The sequence below is a fragment of the Trachemys scripta genome, chromosome 4 (assembly GCF_013100865.1).
Source record: "Trachemys scripta elegans isolate TJP31775 chromosome 4, CAS_Tse_1.0, whole genome shotgun sequence".
Taxonomy (NCBI): Eukaryota; Metazoa; Chordata; order Testudines; family Emydidae; genus Trachemys; species Trachemys scripta.
In genome coordinates this window covers 59,098,564-59,115,491 of record NC_048301.1, presented here as the reverse complement: position 1 = coordinate 59,115,491, position 16,928 = coordinate 59,098,564, and the positions used below count along the sequence as shown (strand labels likewise).

The following is a 16,928-nucleotide window of genomic DNA, read 5'->3' as shown; positions in this document are numbered from 1 at the left end:
AACTCTGTCAGCACTAAGTGCGCATTCACACAGTACTCTAACTAGCTAACCTCCTTTCTCACCATACTGCCCCCTGGGATGGCTTTTCTGGGAGCAGAGTCTTTTCCACAACAGCACACGCAACACCTTCCTAATGTTATTTCTGAGCGTCCTTTTAAACTCTATTAGCCAATTCTGATCCCATTTGCCCTGATTGTGCCGTGTAACTCCAAGTAATTTCAGTTAAGGTGCTCCCAATGCTATGTGCTATAGAAACTTGGCGAGATAGATTCACTGGAATGCCACATGATTTTCACCAGCATAATGAAAGCAGAATCAGGCCCTATAATTTCAACATTTTGATTAATTCCTCATCACCCTTTGCCTTGTTTCAGTAATACCCTTTATGGCATCTAAGAGTTTTGATATTTGGCTAAAAATCGCACTAAGCAACTAGCCAGAATAAGATTCCTGTTTTCAGCTCTGACCTGACTTCACAGAGTTATCATTTCCAAGCTGTTTGTGCTGTGAATTTACTCTTTGTATTTTTGTTTTCCTTTGATATGCAAAGCTCAGATGAGCTGATGGCCTTTGGGCCCACATGCGCCTTTCCAGTAACATTCCGATAGGGGGAGAGTTGGGTGCAATTTTGGAAATCCCTTAGCTATGATTTTGCCTTTCCAATGCTGTGCCACTCCCGAGGGGGTTGTTGGTCTCCCTGCTGCAAAATAACAAGTTGCTGGATCCGCATGGAATTTGTGCAGTCAGCCCCTAGGCGGCCATGTATGGTTACAAAACTGGAGGTGACAGCAGTGATAAATGCTGTGTCATTTGGCAGCAAAATGTGCGGAAGATCATGTGATGCAGCAGCAATCAGTGGGCAGCAGAGGCAGCTCGAGTAGGGATCCAGCAGCCCCTGTGGGCAGTACACAGAGCAGGAAGTTGTGGCTGTGGCATCGTCATCAGGCCAGTGGGGTTTGCTGCAGTTTCTTCAGCTGGTGGTTCACCTACTGGAGCTGCTTTGTCGTCTCATTGGCAGTTCTCCATTCCAAACGCTGGTTGGTAAGAATGAGGCAGTGATCCAGGGATCCCACAGTTTGTGTAATTCTCCAGTGAGGGGATACAGGACCATTCCCAGTTAGGCAGCAGGCAGGGTCTCATAGCAAAGAACAGATACAGGTGAGGAGTCTTTACCTTCCTGAGCCCGAAGGGTTCAGGGCTTGTCTACCCAGGGAAGTTATTCTGAAATAAGGCAGGGGGTGGATTTAAAGCAGTAGAGAGTTCCAGAGTAGCTCCCCATGTGGACACTCTTGCTCTGGAATAGCTCCAGTGCTTTAAATTCACACCTTACCTTATTCGGGAATAACCCCCCGTGTAGACAACCCCTAAGCTTGTCCCAGCCATTCACCTGATTGCTGCTTATACTAGTGGGGTCTGAGGCGTTGAAGGGTAGGGAGACTAGGAGAGGCGCATCTGACAAGCACAGTCTCTTTCCTGCCCGCCCTTCCTGTTTTATTTGAAAGGCGCAAGAGATTAACATTGAAAGAAATTGACACATGAGGGGTGATGGTTTTCACACTCCCTGCTACTCTGGAAAGTGGGTGCTAGCCTTCCTCTGCTGTATACTGTGCTCCTGTCATGAGCTTCTGTAAGCGTGACACACACAGCTGTACACTTTATGATTCTATGACTGCACCTGAGTTTTTTTTCTGAAAGTCTTCCCCTTCCCCCCACCCCCAACCTCCAGGCTGTATGTCCCTGCTACTGCCTGGAGGCATTAAGAAAGTCATGCAATTCCCTACCCTACTACCTTCCCACAGAATGTACTCTCTAAGTGGTACTAGCAGTATGTTTACACTTCATGAAGTTTCCAGGCTCTGATTGTCCCTGGAGTAGGTTTCAGAAAACAGGACTGGGTCTCACTACCAAGCTAGAGTTGTGAAGGAGCAATGTGGAAAAGCTTGTGCTCCTACCGGAGGTTACCAGCTGCTCCATCGGTGTCTCTTGCAAGTAACACTGCACCAAGTGACACTGCAATTTGCTTTGGAGAAGGGCACGTTTCTGCCTTCCTAGTTAAAAATAAAGCACAAGTACTGCAGTCCACAAGCGAGAGGGAAGAGTGTATGGGGAAGGAAAGGGGTAGGGGAGCCTCAGGACTGCGCTGGGGCCAGCTGGAGCAAGTGACAACCAGTGATCAAAGGGGGTGGAAGGGCACCACAAAAACAAAATGTCACACTGCAGGAACCAGCAGGAACTGCATCCCCAGAAAGACAGTCTGAGAGTCAGGAGCCACGAATACAATTCCAGCTCTGCCACAGACTTCCTTTGTGCCCTTGGGCAAGTCATTTAACCTATCCCTGCTTCAGCCCCCTGGTTTCTCATGATAATGATCAGTGATCTTGTAGGGAGACTGTGGAGCTACTCTTATTTACCCATAAAGCACTTTGACACCCTGAGATAGAAGGCCCTATAGATGTGATCTGTAATCACCCAAGATGGCAACAAAAGAGTAACAGGCAGTGGAGGCAATGCAATAGAGAATAGCGCTCGTTGCAGTAAATCAATTAATACCAAAGGTATCCCATGGGTAGAGCTGACTTCAGGCCCTTCATTGAAGAAGGGCTTAAACTGGGTGGAGTTTTCATGATCGAAGGAGGGGTGCCAGGGCTCCTGTATCAGTGTTCATGGGGGATCCCCTGTGATCTTTGCCAGCCTTGTCCATAGCTGACTGCTTGTCAGAACATGGCATCAATCTTGCAGTGGGCCAGAAAACTCCCTGTTTCATTTGCTTAATGCTTTGTCCATGGTTCTCTAAGAGTGGGGAGGGTAACTCTAAGGCACCATCTCCACTGCAACGGTCTGGGGATCTGGTACAATACAGTTCAAGGTAGTGTAGATGGGACCTAGTTGTGTCCCTCTAAGTATGTTAGAGAGCTGGACTCTCAAGACTTTAGCCTGGATACAGGGACATGGGCACATCCTGTTAGGAGTGCTAGTGCCAATGTAGGTGCCAGGCCTGTAGGTTGGTCTAAAATAGTATTTTAAGTTTTGCTTGCCTGTTTGATTTTTAATATATATACTTTCTTACTAATATGTGTGAACAAAGGGATCCTTAATAAGAACAAAGACAGACACTGTATATGTTGCTTTTGCCTAAGCCAAATGGGGTTATTAGTATAATGGGGACAAATAAAAGCAGTGAAAGTGTTACTGGGCATGGTGGAAGTGTAATATATAAACACATACTTAAAAACTGCCTCAACTCCTTATCTCACGGCAAGGTCAAGCAACCAGTCAGAAGGGGCAAGGGGGATTGGGGGGAAAGGTAAAACACTAAAAGACCAAAAAAATGCCTGCCCCTGACTGTAGCACAACCTCATTCCTTATCCCTCCCCTGGGGTACACAAGGAGTGGAATAAAGACCCCAGACCTATGACCCCCCAAAATGGAACATGACCATAAGTTGTAAGGGGTGGAACTGTAGGTGTGCATTACAGGTATAATTATGCCTGCTAAGAAGAGGGAAGTGGGAAACACTGGAAAACAAGGCTCTGTGGCGTCAAAGTTATGGGACACAGGTTTGCTGAAAACTAACCCCAATAAACATCGCATTGCCTGCACTTCGAACTTCTGGTCTTCTGCTTTCTGTCTGCATAACAAGAACCAGGGGAAAGACATCCCAACTTTACCATTGCAACATTTAACCAGATTGCAATTGGTTCCCTGACTCCACTACAGAGCCTCAAGGCTATTTAGGCACCTAACCCTGACTAAAATACCTTTGAGGATCGGGTTTTGGTGCTTTAAGCTTTCTCCAGATCAGCTTTCCTCTTTGGCAGCGTGGTGGAGTAGAGAGATCAAAGGGGAATGTGTCCCTTTTGCTGCTGTCCTCCTTGTGTCCGGGTGCCCCCTGTTTTCCCTTGCTAGTGCCGATTTGACTTAGTGCATCTTCTGTTCGCCTTTTGTCTCCTGAGAAATCCCTTTTGGTTTTGCACAGTTGCTCAAAGGCCTGACACTAGTTCTTCACTCTAGAGTCCATGCACAATCGTGAATCATGTCTCTTCTGTATCCCTACAGGTGGATGAAAGGAGAACAGTGGAGAGGAGGCGATCAGACACTGATAAGTATTCAGAGAGTGAGCACAACATAAAGGTGAGAGGGGTCCTTGGTGCTGATCGGTGTTCATGCGAAGGAGGTGGTGATGGAGTGAACCATAGGCCCTGATTGTCAGAGGGACTGACCATCCACAGCTGCCACTGAAGTTAATGGGAGCTTTGGGTGCTCAGCCTCGCTGGCAATCAGCCCTCACGGCATTCTTGGTAGTGCCTCTCTTCATTGCAATATTGACTGCTCAGGTTGCCTTGAGTATGGAGTGGTACAGGGAGTCCTCTTCCTGACTGCCTCTTTCACCACTCACCTCATTGTGTGGAACAGCCCCATCCCAAAGGAATGGACAAGCTGGTTCATAAAACTATAGACCTTAGAGATGGAAAAGATGAACCGCGTCACCTGGCCCCTCCCCCCATTGATGCAGGATTGTGCCCCAGGGTATTATCCAGAGCTTTATCCCAGCTGGCTTTAAATTATATGATCATGAGGAAAGATGCGAACTACTGAAGAACTGACATGCCTTTTAACTGTGTGGGTTGTTTGGGAGCAGTTGTTAGCCTGCTATGCAGGGTCAAATGTACCTTCTCTAGTCACCAAAGGTTCCCCTGGCCTTTGTCCCTCTGCTGTGCCCAGTTCTCTGTGACAATGGGCAAAGTATAAATGCCTAGACTGACAGAAAGGTCCTGAAGCACGCAGCTTTGAGATGGCCACCCCAGTAGAGATTGGTTCCAGAGTGACATAAGGTGGATTTCTATAAAGAATCTCTGAATCGTGCTGAAGTCCTTTTCCTTAGTGATAAGCAAGACTACACATTTTTACTGCACCAGCCAGGTTGACTTCAGCTCCATGACCTGAGATTCCTCCGAAGAATTGTACCTGGAAATAAAGCAACGTTTCCTAATTTTCCTTCTGCTGGGTTGGAAGGTCCTTTTGCCACATCTTCATTCTGGGATGCCTTTGGCCCTTCCCCCCTTCTCCCCATAGTCTTTTCTTTGTGATCACACTCACACTCACGTCAGACTGTGTGAAATGGAAATCCAGTGAGGGTTGAATGCTATCTCGGTGCTGTTCAGTAGAAGGGCCAGCAGAGGGTACTCTAAGAACAGCATGACCATAAACAAATGAACATCATCTTTTCACAGAGGCAGGGAGCAAAAGGCAGAGGTGGCTGTCTAATAAGCCTAGCATGCCAGTGCTGCTGCCAGAATGCTTGCCCAGCCGCAGGACAAGTGCCATTGCATTAGCTGTTTTCTCTGTGGCTATCATTTGCTTGTGGGTTGAAAGATTCAGGCTGTATTAGCCACAGTCCGTTGCTTTAGCAGGAGCTGGCCAGGGTTGCGGTAAATTAAAGTTTGTGCCTCCCCCGCTGGCTGTTTAATGCAAACCCTGGAGGAAGCACTGGCTCCCCTGATAGCAGACACTCTTAATTAATGGAGCACAAATTGAATAGCCCCCGGCCGTCCCCATGCGATTCATTAGGAGAACACAGATGGGCTCCTAAGCATCAATCCCAGTTGTGCCCAGCAGAGTGGCAGAGGGCTGCCTGATTGGACTTCCGCTTGGTCCAGCAGACACAGCTGCGTCCAAGCTGAGCAGAGCCCTAGGTTGGTAAACAGCTCCTCACCCTTGCACTTGGCAGGCAGCAGATGTACATCTTCTCTTTATTTACCAGATAAACAGGACAGATACTCAGTGAGAAACACACCATCTGACAGCTGCAACACCTCTGTCATTCACTGGTTTGGAGCCACCAGCAATTTTGCTTGGGGATCCAATGACAAGATGGACGAGGGCTCTGGCCTTTCACCTCTGCACAGCTGAGTCTTATTTTAGGTCTCCCATAGAAATTAATTTTCCAGATCTTGCCTAATCTTCATGGTGTGTGTGCCAGGCGGCAGGGCTGTCAGTCTCTGCTCAGGAGAGGTGTCGGGGTCATAGGTCAGGTCTGAGAGGTGCATTGGCAGCTGGGGAAGCTTGCACAGAGCCCGCCTGCAGCATGTATGGCTCACACTGCTGCTGCTGCTTCCTGCTCTCCTGAGTACCGAACTCGCTCACCAGCCATGGCATGCCCCTTGGGATGTACGCTAAGCAGTTAGGGGAGGGGCTGGAAGCTGCAGGGAGTGTTTCAGAACCACCTTCTTCTCAGTCTAAGAACATGCCTTCTAGGACCACAGCCTAGCATTCCTTTGCCCAAGAATGGAGGGCTGAGCATCTTTCCTCCCCTCTTGCTTCTGGCTGGACTTGCCAGGTCCCTGACTCTCTTTGGTAAAGAACTAATGAGCTGTTGCTCCCTCCCCCAGTCTCCCTGCACACACAGGTGGGTCTCCTTGGCAACAGGTTTTTCAGTCACTCCTTTTCCTCCAGTCTATTTTGATCTGCAGTGAAATGCCGGGGAGATTAATTCCTGTTTTGGAGAAGTGGGGAGGGAGAGGGTGGGCTTTGAAGGTGGGAACTGTGGAGTAGTGAGTTATCCACCAAAAATTAACATCCCAGGACTCGCTTTGTGCTAAGCTATTCATTATACGACTCTACTTGATAGCAGGCCATGGTCAGTTGGTTCTCACCTCCAGTACAAGGCTGAAATTGGTTCCTTATTCCCAGGTCCTTAGGTGTGGTACCAGCTCCTTTTTCATGGGTCCCAGTTTCTTATTCAAAGGCCAAATCTATTCAAAATATATCAATGTAAGACTCAATTTTTACAAATGTCGTCAAATGAATGTGTTTGAATGTGATAAAGAATTAAAATACTAATTACGTATTTATTAATTAAATAATCAAATAAGGAGCTCGGATTTGAGTGTCTGTACATGACAAAATAAGTCTTGGGTCACCCCAAATGACAAATCCCTGCAACCAATAGACTGTTTTGAAGGATCTGGGACATACTACTTGCGATCTGAAGCTTTGTTGCTGTGCATGCTGCCATCTGTTAGGTCCTGTCCCACTTTCATATTGTACATAGAAGCTTAAATACGGAAGAGGGTTTTGACAGACTGTACATGACATAATGCATCTCAGGTCACCGCATGTGCCATCCCATCCCCCTGTGACCATAATTTCATTATGAAGAGATGTTATGCCACTTCCTTTCTGGTCTGATAAATATATTACCCCAGTTTTTATTTTGTCAGTTAACATAGAAAATGCATGTACAAATCAACAAAAAGCCATATGCAATCAGTTTGTTGCAAATCCAGCTATAATGTTTTCACAGAAATTATACGATAGTTAAAATGAAGAAGTCTATAGGAACATTGGTTTGTTGTTAGATGAATTAAAAGGAGGAAAAATGGCTAAATTTATCAACATTTGTTTAACTGTGTTACAGATATAAAAGCATTTGTTGTTGTTTTGCTCATTACACAACAAATATAAAATGAACACAAGGCTTGAGCTCAGTGAGCTCCCAAATAATCTTGTTTATTAACTACATGTAAACATGCAAGGCCTACCTTAATGCATACTGCTGTTCTGAGTGGTTTCTGATAGCTTTTAAAATATAGAAAACAGTGAACACCATTAGAGCACTCACGAACCACTTAAAAGAATACTGCCCTATTCCTATATACTACAATTTGCTGATTCAGTCTTCAGTGTTGCTATGGGACTTGTACAACAGCAATGTGGTTTGGTACACTTTAGAAGAATTTGGAGAACTCTATCTGTGGCTAGAATATCTGCACCTCCTTTCCTTTTTAATTCCAAAACTTCAAACTAGAAATGCCAGACCTCTATTTGTCCAAGTTTGTGGAAACACATAAAATGTTGTATAACAGCAACTTTGTACCTATAATAGTAACACCTTTGTTTTGCATAAACAGTAGAGTTTATTTAATAATGTTGCTGACTTCTGTTGAACTGATCAATATTTGAATATTATTTTAAATATTGTTATATTTAAGTTACATGGAAAAGTACTATAGGGAAGCAAGTGAAGGATTTTTCTGTGGTAGGGACGTTTCCTTTTTTGCTGCAAATGGTATTAGAGAAGACATGAGTCACTATTTTGAGATGCTGCCACAAAAATGTATCTTGTTTTTTTCCAATTTATTTATTATCAGACCCAGAAATTTCTGATGGAAATAGCTGAGTGTCAAGTTTTTGATTATTTCTGCGATTAGACTTAATTGCAAATGAAAAGAATAAGATGCATGGTTCACCATTAAAGAAATGATGTGTACTCAATTGACATAGTATTTGCTCACTTTGACACTAAAACTGTAAAATAAGTAAAGAAGTTTCAATATATTATAATAAAAATACTTTACTTGAGCAATTGGTGCTGCTGCTAGTGCTGATCACTGGTGACCCCTGTATTTAAGCATTCCTAAGGATTTGTATGATAAGACCCCTATTTTGCACAGGCAGGAAGTTTCTTCATTAATTTCTGCATAAAATTGCTGCAGCCATCACCAAATTATGCCTCTCCTTAAGGAAGTTTTTATGGTCTATAATCCTGACACAACCAATTACTGTATCAAACATCCACCTGGAGGAGGAAACTTTGATAAAGGTGCATGTGCCAAAGGGCCAGTAGCAGCGTTTCATAGAGTCAGAGTTTTTCAGGTCAGAGGGGACCATTAGGTCATCTAGTCTGACCTCCTGTATATCACCATAGAATTTCATCCAGCTATCCTGTTACTGAGCCAAGTAACAATTTGTGTGGGACTAAAATAATGTTTTCTGGAATGGCATCCACGCTTGATTTGGAAACATCAAAAGCTGGAGAATCCATCACTTCCCTTGACCATTTGTTCCAATGGTTGATCACCCTCACTGTTAAAATGTTGTGCCTAATTTCTAACGTCAATGTGTCTGGTTTCAGCTTCCAGGCTGTGATAAATAAAGGGGGGGGATAGCTCCCTGTGATGGACATCCAGCCAGCCAGTTAGCTGAAAAATCCCTCTTGGTAGCTGTTCTTACTTGCTTTACCTGTAAAAGGTTAAAAAGTCCCCCAGGTAAAGAAAAAAAGTGGGCACCTGACCAAAAGAGCCAATGGGAAGGTAGAACTTTTTAAAATTGGGAAAGAAACTTTCCCTTTGTCTGTTGCTCTCTGGACTGAAGAGACAAAGCAGCAGGAATGCTGTGTAAAGTTTGAACCAGGTATGATCATAAATCATCAGATCATGCCTAGAACTACTTATCTGAACTCCAAATGTGTAAGTAGATCAGAATGTTTAGCTAGACATGATTAGGGTTATTTCTTTTATTTCTTATTGGTTTGTGGACCCTAGGGTGACCAGACATCTCGATAAAATCAGGATTGTCCCAATATTTAGGCGGGTGTTTGTCCTGCATCCCGACCGATGTGTGCTTGGGACGCAGTTTGTCCCGATATTTCGCACTGCGGGGTTTTTTTTGCTCCACCGGTGGCACTCCCCATGTGTCCCGATATTTTCTTCCTCTCATCTGGTCACCCTAGTGGACCCCTCTGCGCTAACCCCAGATGCTTTTGCTTGCTTGTAACCTTTAAGCTGAACCCCCAAGAAAGCTATTTTGGGTGCTTGATTTTTGGAATTGCTCTTTTAAAATCTAGCAAAAGCCTAAGTTCCAGATGTATTTCCTTTCTTTTTGTTTTTAATAAAATTTGCCTTTTTTAAGAACAGGATTGGGTTTTTGGTGTCCTAAGAGGTTTGTGCATGTTGTTTGATTAGCTGGTAGCCACAGCTACCAAGTGCTCCTTCCTGGGTTCAAAGCGGGTTTTGTTGCATTTGGGTGGTGGCAGCGTTTACCAAGCCAAGGTCAGAGAAAAGCTGTAACCTTGGGAGTTTAATGCAAGCCTGGCAAGTATTAATTTTTAAAATCCTTGCAGGCCCCACTTCTGCACTCGGAGTGACAGAGTTGGGATTCAGTCTTGACATAGCCGTTGGTTCTTTCTCTACTAGATTAATGAGCCCTTCAGTAACCAGCATTTTGTCCACTTAAAAGATACTTATATGCTGTAATCAAGTCATGTCTCAACTTTTTTTTGTTTTTTGGATAAGCTAAACAGATTGAGTTCTTTCACTCTCTCATGTCAGGCCTTTTCTCCAGCCCTCACATAATTTTTGTGGCTCTTTTCTTTGCCCTTTACAATTTTTCAACACCCTTTTAAGATATGGACGCCAGAACTGGATGTAGTAGTCTAGTATCAATCTCACCAAGGCCATAAACAGAGGTAAAAATCACCTCCTGCTCCTACTCCTTTCTTCCATTTATACATCCAAGGATCACATTAGCCCTTTTTGCCACAACATTGCGCTGGGAGCTCATGTTCAGTTGCTTGTCTCCTTCATTAATGATTTGGATAATGGAATGGAGAGTATGCTTATAAAATTTGCAGATGACACTGAGCTGGAAGGGTTTGCAAACACTTTGGAAGCCAGGATTAGAATTCAAAATGACCTTGACAAAGTGGAGAACTGGTTTGAAATCAGCAAGATGAAATTCAGTAAAGAAAAGTTCAACGTACTACACTTAGGAAGCAAAAATCATACACACAAATGGGGAATAACTGGGTAGGCAGTAGTACTACAGAAAACGATCTCAGGGTTACAGTGGATCACAAACTGAATATGAGTCAATGTGATGCAGTTGCAAAAAAGACATATCATTCTGAGAGGTATTAACAAGTAGTGTCGTATGCAAGACATAATTGTTCTGCTCTACTCAGCACTGGTGTGATCTCAGCTGGAATACTGTGTCCAATTTTGGGCGCCACATTTTAAGAAGATGTGAACAAACTGGAAAGAATTTAGAGGAAAGCAATAAAAATGATATAAGGTTGAGAAAGCCTGCCCTAAGAGGAAAGGTTTTAAAAAACAGGCATGTTTAGACTTGTGAAAAGAAGATTGAGGGGGGACTTGATAGAAAGACTTCAGGCATTTCAAAGATTATAACAAAGATGGTGATCTGTTGTTCTCCATGTCCACCGAAGGTAGGAGTAGTAGTAATGGGCATAATCTGAAGCAAAGGAGGTTTAGTTAGATATTAGGGGAAAATTTCCTAAGTATAAGGTAGTTAAGCTCTGGAAGAGACTAACAAGAGAGGGTGTGGAATCCCCATCATTAGAGGTTTTTAAAACCAGGTAGACAAACACTTGTCTAGGTATACTTGCTGCTGGCTCAGCTTGGGGGGATGGAGAAGATAACTTTGGAGGTCCCTTCCAGGCCTACATTGCTATGATTCTGTGATCCCTAAATCCTTTTCAGGGTACGTCTTCACTTACCGGAGGGTCCGGCGGCAGGCAATCGATGTTCTGGGATCGATCCCGGAAGTGCTCGCCGTCGACGCCGGTACTCCAGCTCGGTGAGAGGAGTACGCGGCATCGACGGGGGAGCCTCCCTGCCGCGTCTGGACCCGCGGTAAGTTCGGACTAAGGTATTTCGAATTCAGCTACGTTATTAATGTAGCTGAATTTGCGTACCTTCGTCCGAAGTGGGGACTTAGTGGGGACCAGGCCAAAGAGTCAGTGCTTCTCAGGACACAGTCCGTCCTTTGGCCGGTATGGCCTGCATTCCTTGTTCCCAGATGTGTTAAAACGTACTTAACTGGAATGCAGATTACTCTGAAGGACTGCTTTGTCCTCACCATTATTTACCATTCCTCCAATCCTTGTGTCAGCCACAAATTTTATCAGTGTTGTCAGATGCTACCGGTGTGGTGCTCTGCTTTCTCCTTTGTTGATATCACTCGGCTGCGTGTGTGTGTTCCCTCTGTATGCTGCCCCAGCTCTGCGCAGATAGCTGACCCAGCAGACCCGAAGAGAACCCCCAATAACCACAGAGTCTAGTAAGGTACGAAGGCACTTCGGCCAGGTTTATTGCGACCCTGATACAATTGCAGTTCCCCGTAGATTACTTAGTCTACTGGGCATACTACGAGAAAGTGCCTCTTGGCAATGGACTCAGCTCAGTCAGTGGCGGGACTTTCCATTGCCCCCTCGGCTGGACAAAGACACCACCCCAGGGATACATTTTTATACACAGGTACAAACAAGTTATACATCACTCCTGACGTATTAAGTTGCAACCCCTCTACGTAGCAAGGTACAGCCCTTCCACGTAGTAAGGTGCCGCCTCTCACCTTGTACATGTTGGTTCGATCAAAACAACTCTATTCATCATTTTACCCTTTTGCCCCTGTCATTGGGATGGGTCAGCCTGTTCCATGTTATCTGTGGAATGTTCCAGTATTGGAGTGTTCTGATATCTTATCTAGTGTTCAGTACTTTTTAGATATGTATCTTTTTGCAGCATCAGCCCTTTCCTTGCCAGCTTCTGTGAGCAGGGCCTGCCTCTGGCTCACAGCTTAACTTTGCTTTATGTTAGCAAAGTAATGACCATTACTTTAGTTCAGGCCTTAGGCCTCACACCGGGCCTCTGATACCAAGGTTTATATCTCAGGGCCTCCTCTTACTACAATCAGCAGTGATTTTATATTTATTTCCAGGCTGTTGGTGAAAATGTTGAATAGCACTGGGCCCAGTATTGATCCTGGCAGACCCCACTAGAAACACACATGCTCAATAACTCCCCACTGGCACTGCTTTTTGAGACCTCTCACTTACCCATTTCTTACTCCATTTAACATGTGCTTTGTTGATATTGTAGAGTTCTAACTTTTAAAATCAGAATGTCGTGGTATGAAGTCAAATGCCTTACAAAACTCTAAGTATTTTATATCTATTCTGTAGAGGTTCTTATGCTGAGCTTATCAGTTTCGGGGCACCTTCTGAGCATTAATGCACCTTCCAGTAGTGCATTAAGCAGTGTGACTACACATCTGTCATGTGGTGCTTGTTCTCTTATCCTCTACCCAGGGATAGGAATGTGTAGTGGAGTGTCTTGTTTTGGCAGGGTTTTAGATTTATTTATTTAAATATGCATATTGCTCTGTGTGTGTGTGTGTGTGTGTGTGTGTGTGTGTGTGTTAGAGAAGGCATGGTCAAAGAAATGAGCCTTGCACTTGGAGCAGAAGGTGGTGAGGTTTGTGATTGTCCTTAGTTCCTGGGGGAGTTTATTTGCACAGTATGGGACCAGCCCCCCAGAAAGCTCTGTCTACTGCCCAGACAGACTTTATCTTTATTGTAGAGAGTCCCGTTGTGCCTGAGGAGTAGAGTTGTCGATCACGGTCTTTGTTCCGGAATTTAAGAAATCTTTTCAAGAACCTGGGCTCAGGCCATTCCATGCCTTGAAGATAAGGATGATACTTTGAACTTCATTTGAAATTCTGTGTGAAGCCAATATAGAGAGCAGAGGACAGGTGTGAAGTGTTCGTGGTAACCTGTGTTGCTGAGGAGATGCGTTGAAGCATTCTGTACTAAATGAAGTTTCATAAATGCTGATGGTTTCATGCCCAGGTGCAGCACAGTGCTTTCAGCCAGCCGAGCGGTAACGAAGGTGTGAATAACTTAGGCCAGGTTATTGTTCACCAGGATAGGAGAGAGTATCTTAGTCAACCGGAGATGGCAGAAAGTATTACTCTTGGCTTCTGCTATGTGAGAACTTAGCATCAGCAAGGAAGCCAAGAGTACTGTTGTATTAATTTAGATGGAATATATGGGCCCAGAGAATCAAAGTGTTAACGTGACCCTCTCTATCCAACATTAAGCAGTTATAAAAAGGTTGGGGGGCTGGTAAACAGAGACCTCAGTCAGCTTAGTGCCATGAGAAACACACCATTAAAATGTTTTTTCCTTTAATTAAAGAAAAAGAAGGAAAAACAGTTAAAGCATTTGACAGTCTCCTGGATGGGATTAACGATGGTAGTAATTGTCCTTTTTGGGAAACAGAGAAGAAGTTAGTTGAAATGGACTAGAGATGTTGTTGTTTTTGTAGCCTGACCCCATTTTCTAAAAGCCTGGACAAAACACATACAAAAGGGGAAAGAAAAGAACAGCAAAGATAAACTATGCAGCTTGTCTCTGGTATTGATTCTCACTTGCAGCCTCACTGCTAGAGAAATACAGACTTGGCACACAGTCTTATTAGCCACCCCAAAACCTGGGAAACTCGTACCACCACTGGGTTGTTTAGGAATTGCTTTTATCTGACTCTCTGGTCATGAATTTACAGCAGTGTTGAAAAATAAGCAGCCTTGGCCAACTAATCCAGACTTTTATTAGATAGAAGGAAAAAGGAGAAGGATAGGAAAGAAAAGATGGGGAATGAAAAGGACACATAGGGAGAGGGGGAATGTGTGTGACAAAGTCTCACATCCTAGGGGAGAGTTAGCCAGAGCCAGTGGAGGTCTCAGCAAACTGGATGTTCAACAAATTGGTCTCTCTGCCTCCTGCATGAAGTCCGTGTCTCACTTATGGACACAAAACATCTTTGTGCTGAGACAAATTTCAGGATCTATCTAAATATTACCTGTTCCGCTATACAGGTCAGAAAGCTGGACCTTTTTACTGGCAGACATGGAGTATCTAGGAGCATTCCATATTCCCCGTCAGTGCCAAATCCTGAGCATACAGTGGTTTCACTTTGTGCAAAACGTCACAATCTCGCAAAGATCATGTCTTCCTTGTCACTCAATATATTCAAAAGCAGCGTTGCATGCTCTTTGGCCAAGTCTCCAGGATGGACAAAAACACCCTGTGACAGGTTCCCCACACCTCCCAGGGTGCCACTTGGAACTGGGGTACCACTGAGCCCACCTGCCTGGGCTCCCTTCACACGGTATTGCTGAGGCAAGCCAGCCATGCCCTCCCTCAGGCTTCAGACTGCATTTTACCAGCACACATGCAGGTAGGGACACACCCAGCTGCAGCTATACACACAGATGCCGAGATCAGCTCTGCTTGGGAAGGCTCCGATAAGACACTGGCCAGTTACTCAAGTGCACCCCCCCCCCCCGGAGTGTAAACCCAAAATTGTACCATCTTGCGCTGCACAGAGAACGACTTACGCTGTACAGCGTAAGCTCATGAAATTCACCCCATCCCTCAATGTGGAGAGAGATATACACAGCTTTCTGCCCCAAGTTATGAATTCCATACATTGGGTTTTAGACAAAACAAAACAAGTTTATTAACGACAAAAGATAGAGTTTAAGTGATTATAAGGGATAGTAAATGGATCAGAGCAGATTAGCCAGCAAATAAAACAAAATGCAATTTCAGATTAACATACTAAAGAAATTGGTTACAAGTAGCAAATTCTCACCCTAAATGACGTTTTAGACAGATTACAGAGACTTGCTTGAAGCTTAAAACTCCAGATATTCCTTTTACAGATCAGACAACCTCTAGCCTGGGACCATCATTTCCCACAGTTCAGTCTTTATTCCTCAGGTGTTTCCAGGGGTGTTGTCCAGGGAGAGTGAGGTACCCTCATGATGACATTGTCCCCCTTTGATATCTTCTTCTCAATTGCTGGAAAGTTCTTTTGCTGTGACCTGGGTCAAACAGTTCCCATTATGTAGTGCTATCTCATAGAGAAGTTTCTATTGTACACATTTCCAGGAGTAATCCTTGTGCTTGTGTGCATTTCCTCAATTAGCCATTAGCATTGTTTGGCCTTTTTACTGTTGTACCTGAAAGGCTGCTTGTGGGTGTTTTCAACCTCACAACATGTTTCAATAAAACATACATAGCCAAACTTCATAACTTCACATATGACGATAGCACATACAATCCAATGATATATTAATGTCTAGCAGATCAAGACTTTTAGAATGATATCTCACAAGGCAACCTTGTTCAAAACATATCCTAATACATGACAGTGGTGAATATTGGGGTGCCAGGGTGTCACACACCCCTGCACACCATGCTCTCAAACTGTCCATGGACAGATGAAAGGGGTGCATGCCCTGACCCTACCTGGCACTGCCCTCAGGGCTGTCCCAGAAATTTGTGTATTTGCAGGATCGAGTCAGAACTGGGAACTTCACTACATGAAGAGAAGAGTGGGGGGAGGGGGATTTGATAGCAGCCTTCAACATCCAAAGAGGATGGAGCTAGGCTGTTCTCAGTGGTGGCAGATGACAGAACAAGAAGCAATGGTCTCAAGTTGCAGTGGGGGAGGTCTAGGTTGGATATTAGGAAACACTATTTCACTAGGAGGGTGGTGAAGCACTGGAATGGGTTACCTAGGGAGGTGGTGGAATCTTCATCCTTAGAGGTTTTTAAGGCCCGGCTTGACAAAGCCTTGGCTGGGATGATTTAGTTGGTGTTGATCCTGCTTTGAGCAGGGGATTTGACTAGATGACCTCCTGAGGTCTCTTCCAATCATAGTATTCTATGATTCAATGATGCCTAAAGTGACACCATCATCTGTGGTGGCAATGGTCCTTAGTAGACTGTGCGTGTTTGATAAGCGGTGGTGAGGATGTCATCTGGGTCCCTTTCTTGGCCCAGTCGTCAGGACATCTCAGGATTAGGACAACGAATGCCCAACAGAGTTACAGTAGATCCCGGGGTCCCAGGAGACGGTACTGGTGGCAGCCATGATGGTAAAGCTCAATCCTTCCCCTTCTTTCAGTCAACAATTGTCCCCCTTTGCTCTGCCATTGCTAATTTTCACCCCGCAAATTCTCTTTGAAAACCCCAAAAGGGAGTGATGGATGGAATAATTTATCCCCTCGTTATTTTGTCCACCTATTAGGTCTAATGTCCAACAAACCAAGTTTGGTCCATTGATTTCTGGTCCCTCACTTTTTTAGTTTACCAGGCATGATTTTAACACAGTTCTTGAGTTCTATCAGCAGGCTTTTTTGTTTGGACTAACTCAGGCTGTCTCCCTTTTGCATCTTTCCCCATCAATATTTATTGTTATAAGTTATTATAACATGTAATGAACTTTCACTCACTTCTTACAATTGAATTTAAAATTGGGTAAATTTGTAGAACGAAC

The 16,928-nt window shown here is 44.4% G+C and overlaps 1 protein-coding gene across 4 annotated transcripts in view; it reads left to right on the top strand.

Annotated features, from left to right (window-relative positions):
• Window positions 1-16,928, top strand: part of CCDC9B (coiled-coil domain containing 9B) — a 110,519-nt gene that overhangs the window by 48,048 nt on the left and 45,543 nt on the right. For 3 of the 4 annotated variants that reach the window (XM_034769029.1, XM_034769030.1, XM_034769031.1), the window contains one exon: window positions 4,057-4,131. In XM_034769029.1, coding sequence (XP_034624920.1) covers window positions 4,057-4,131 — 75 coding nt within the window. Of the gene's footprint in view, window positions 1-825; window positions 1,042-4,056; window positions 4,132-16,928 lie in introns of those variants that run through there. The other variant, XM_034769032.1, reaches the window with a different exon arrangement.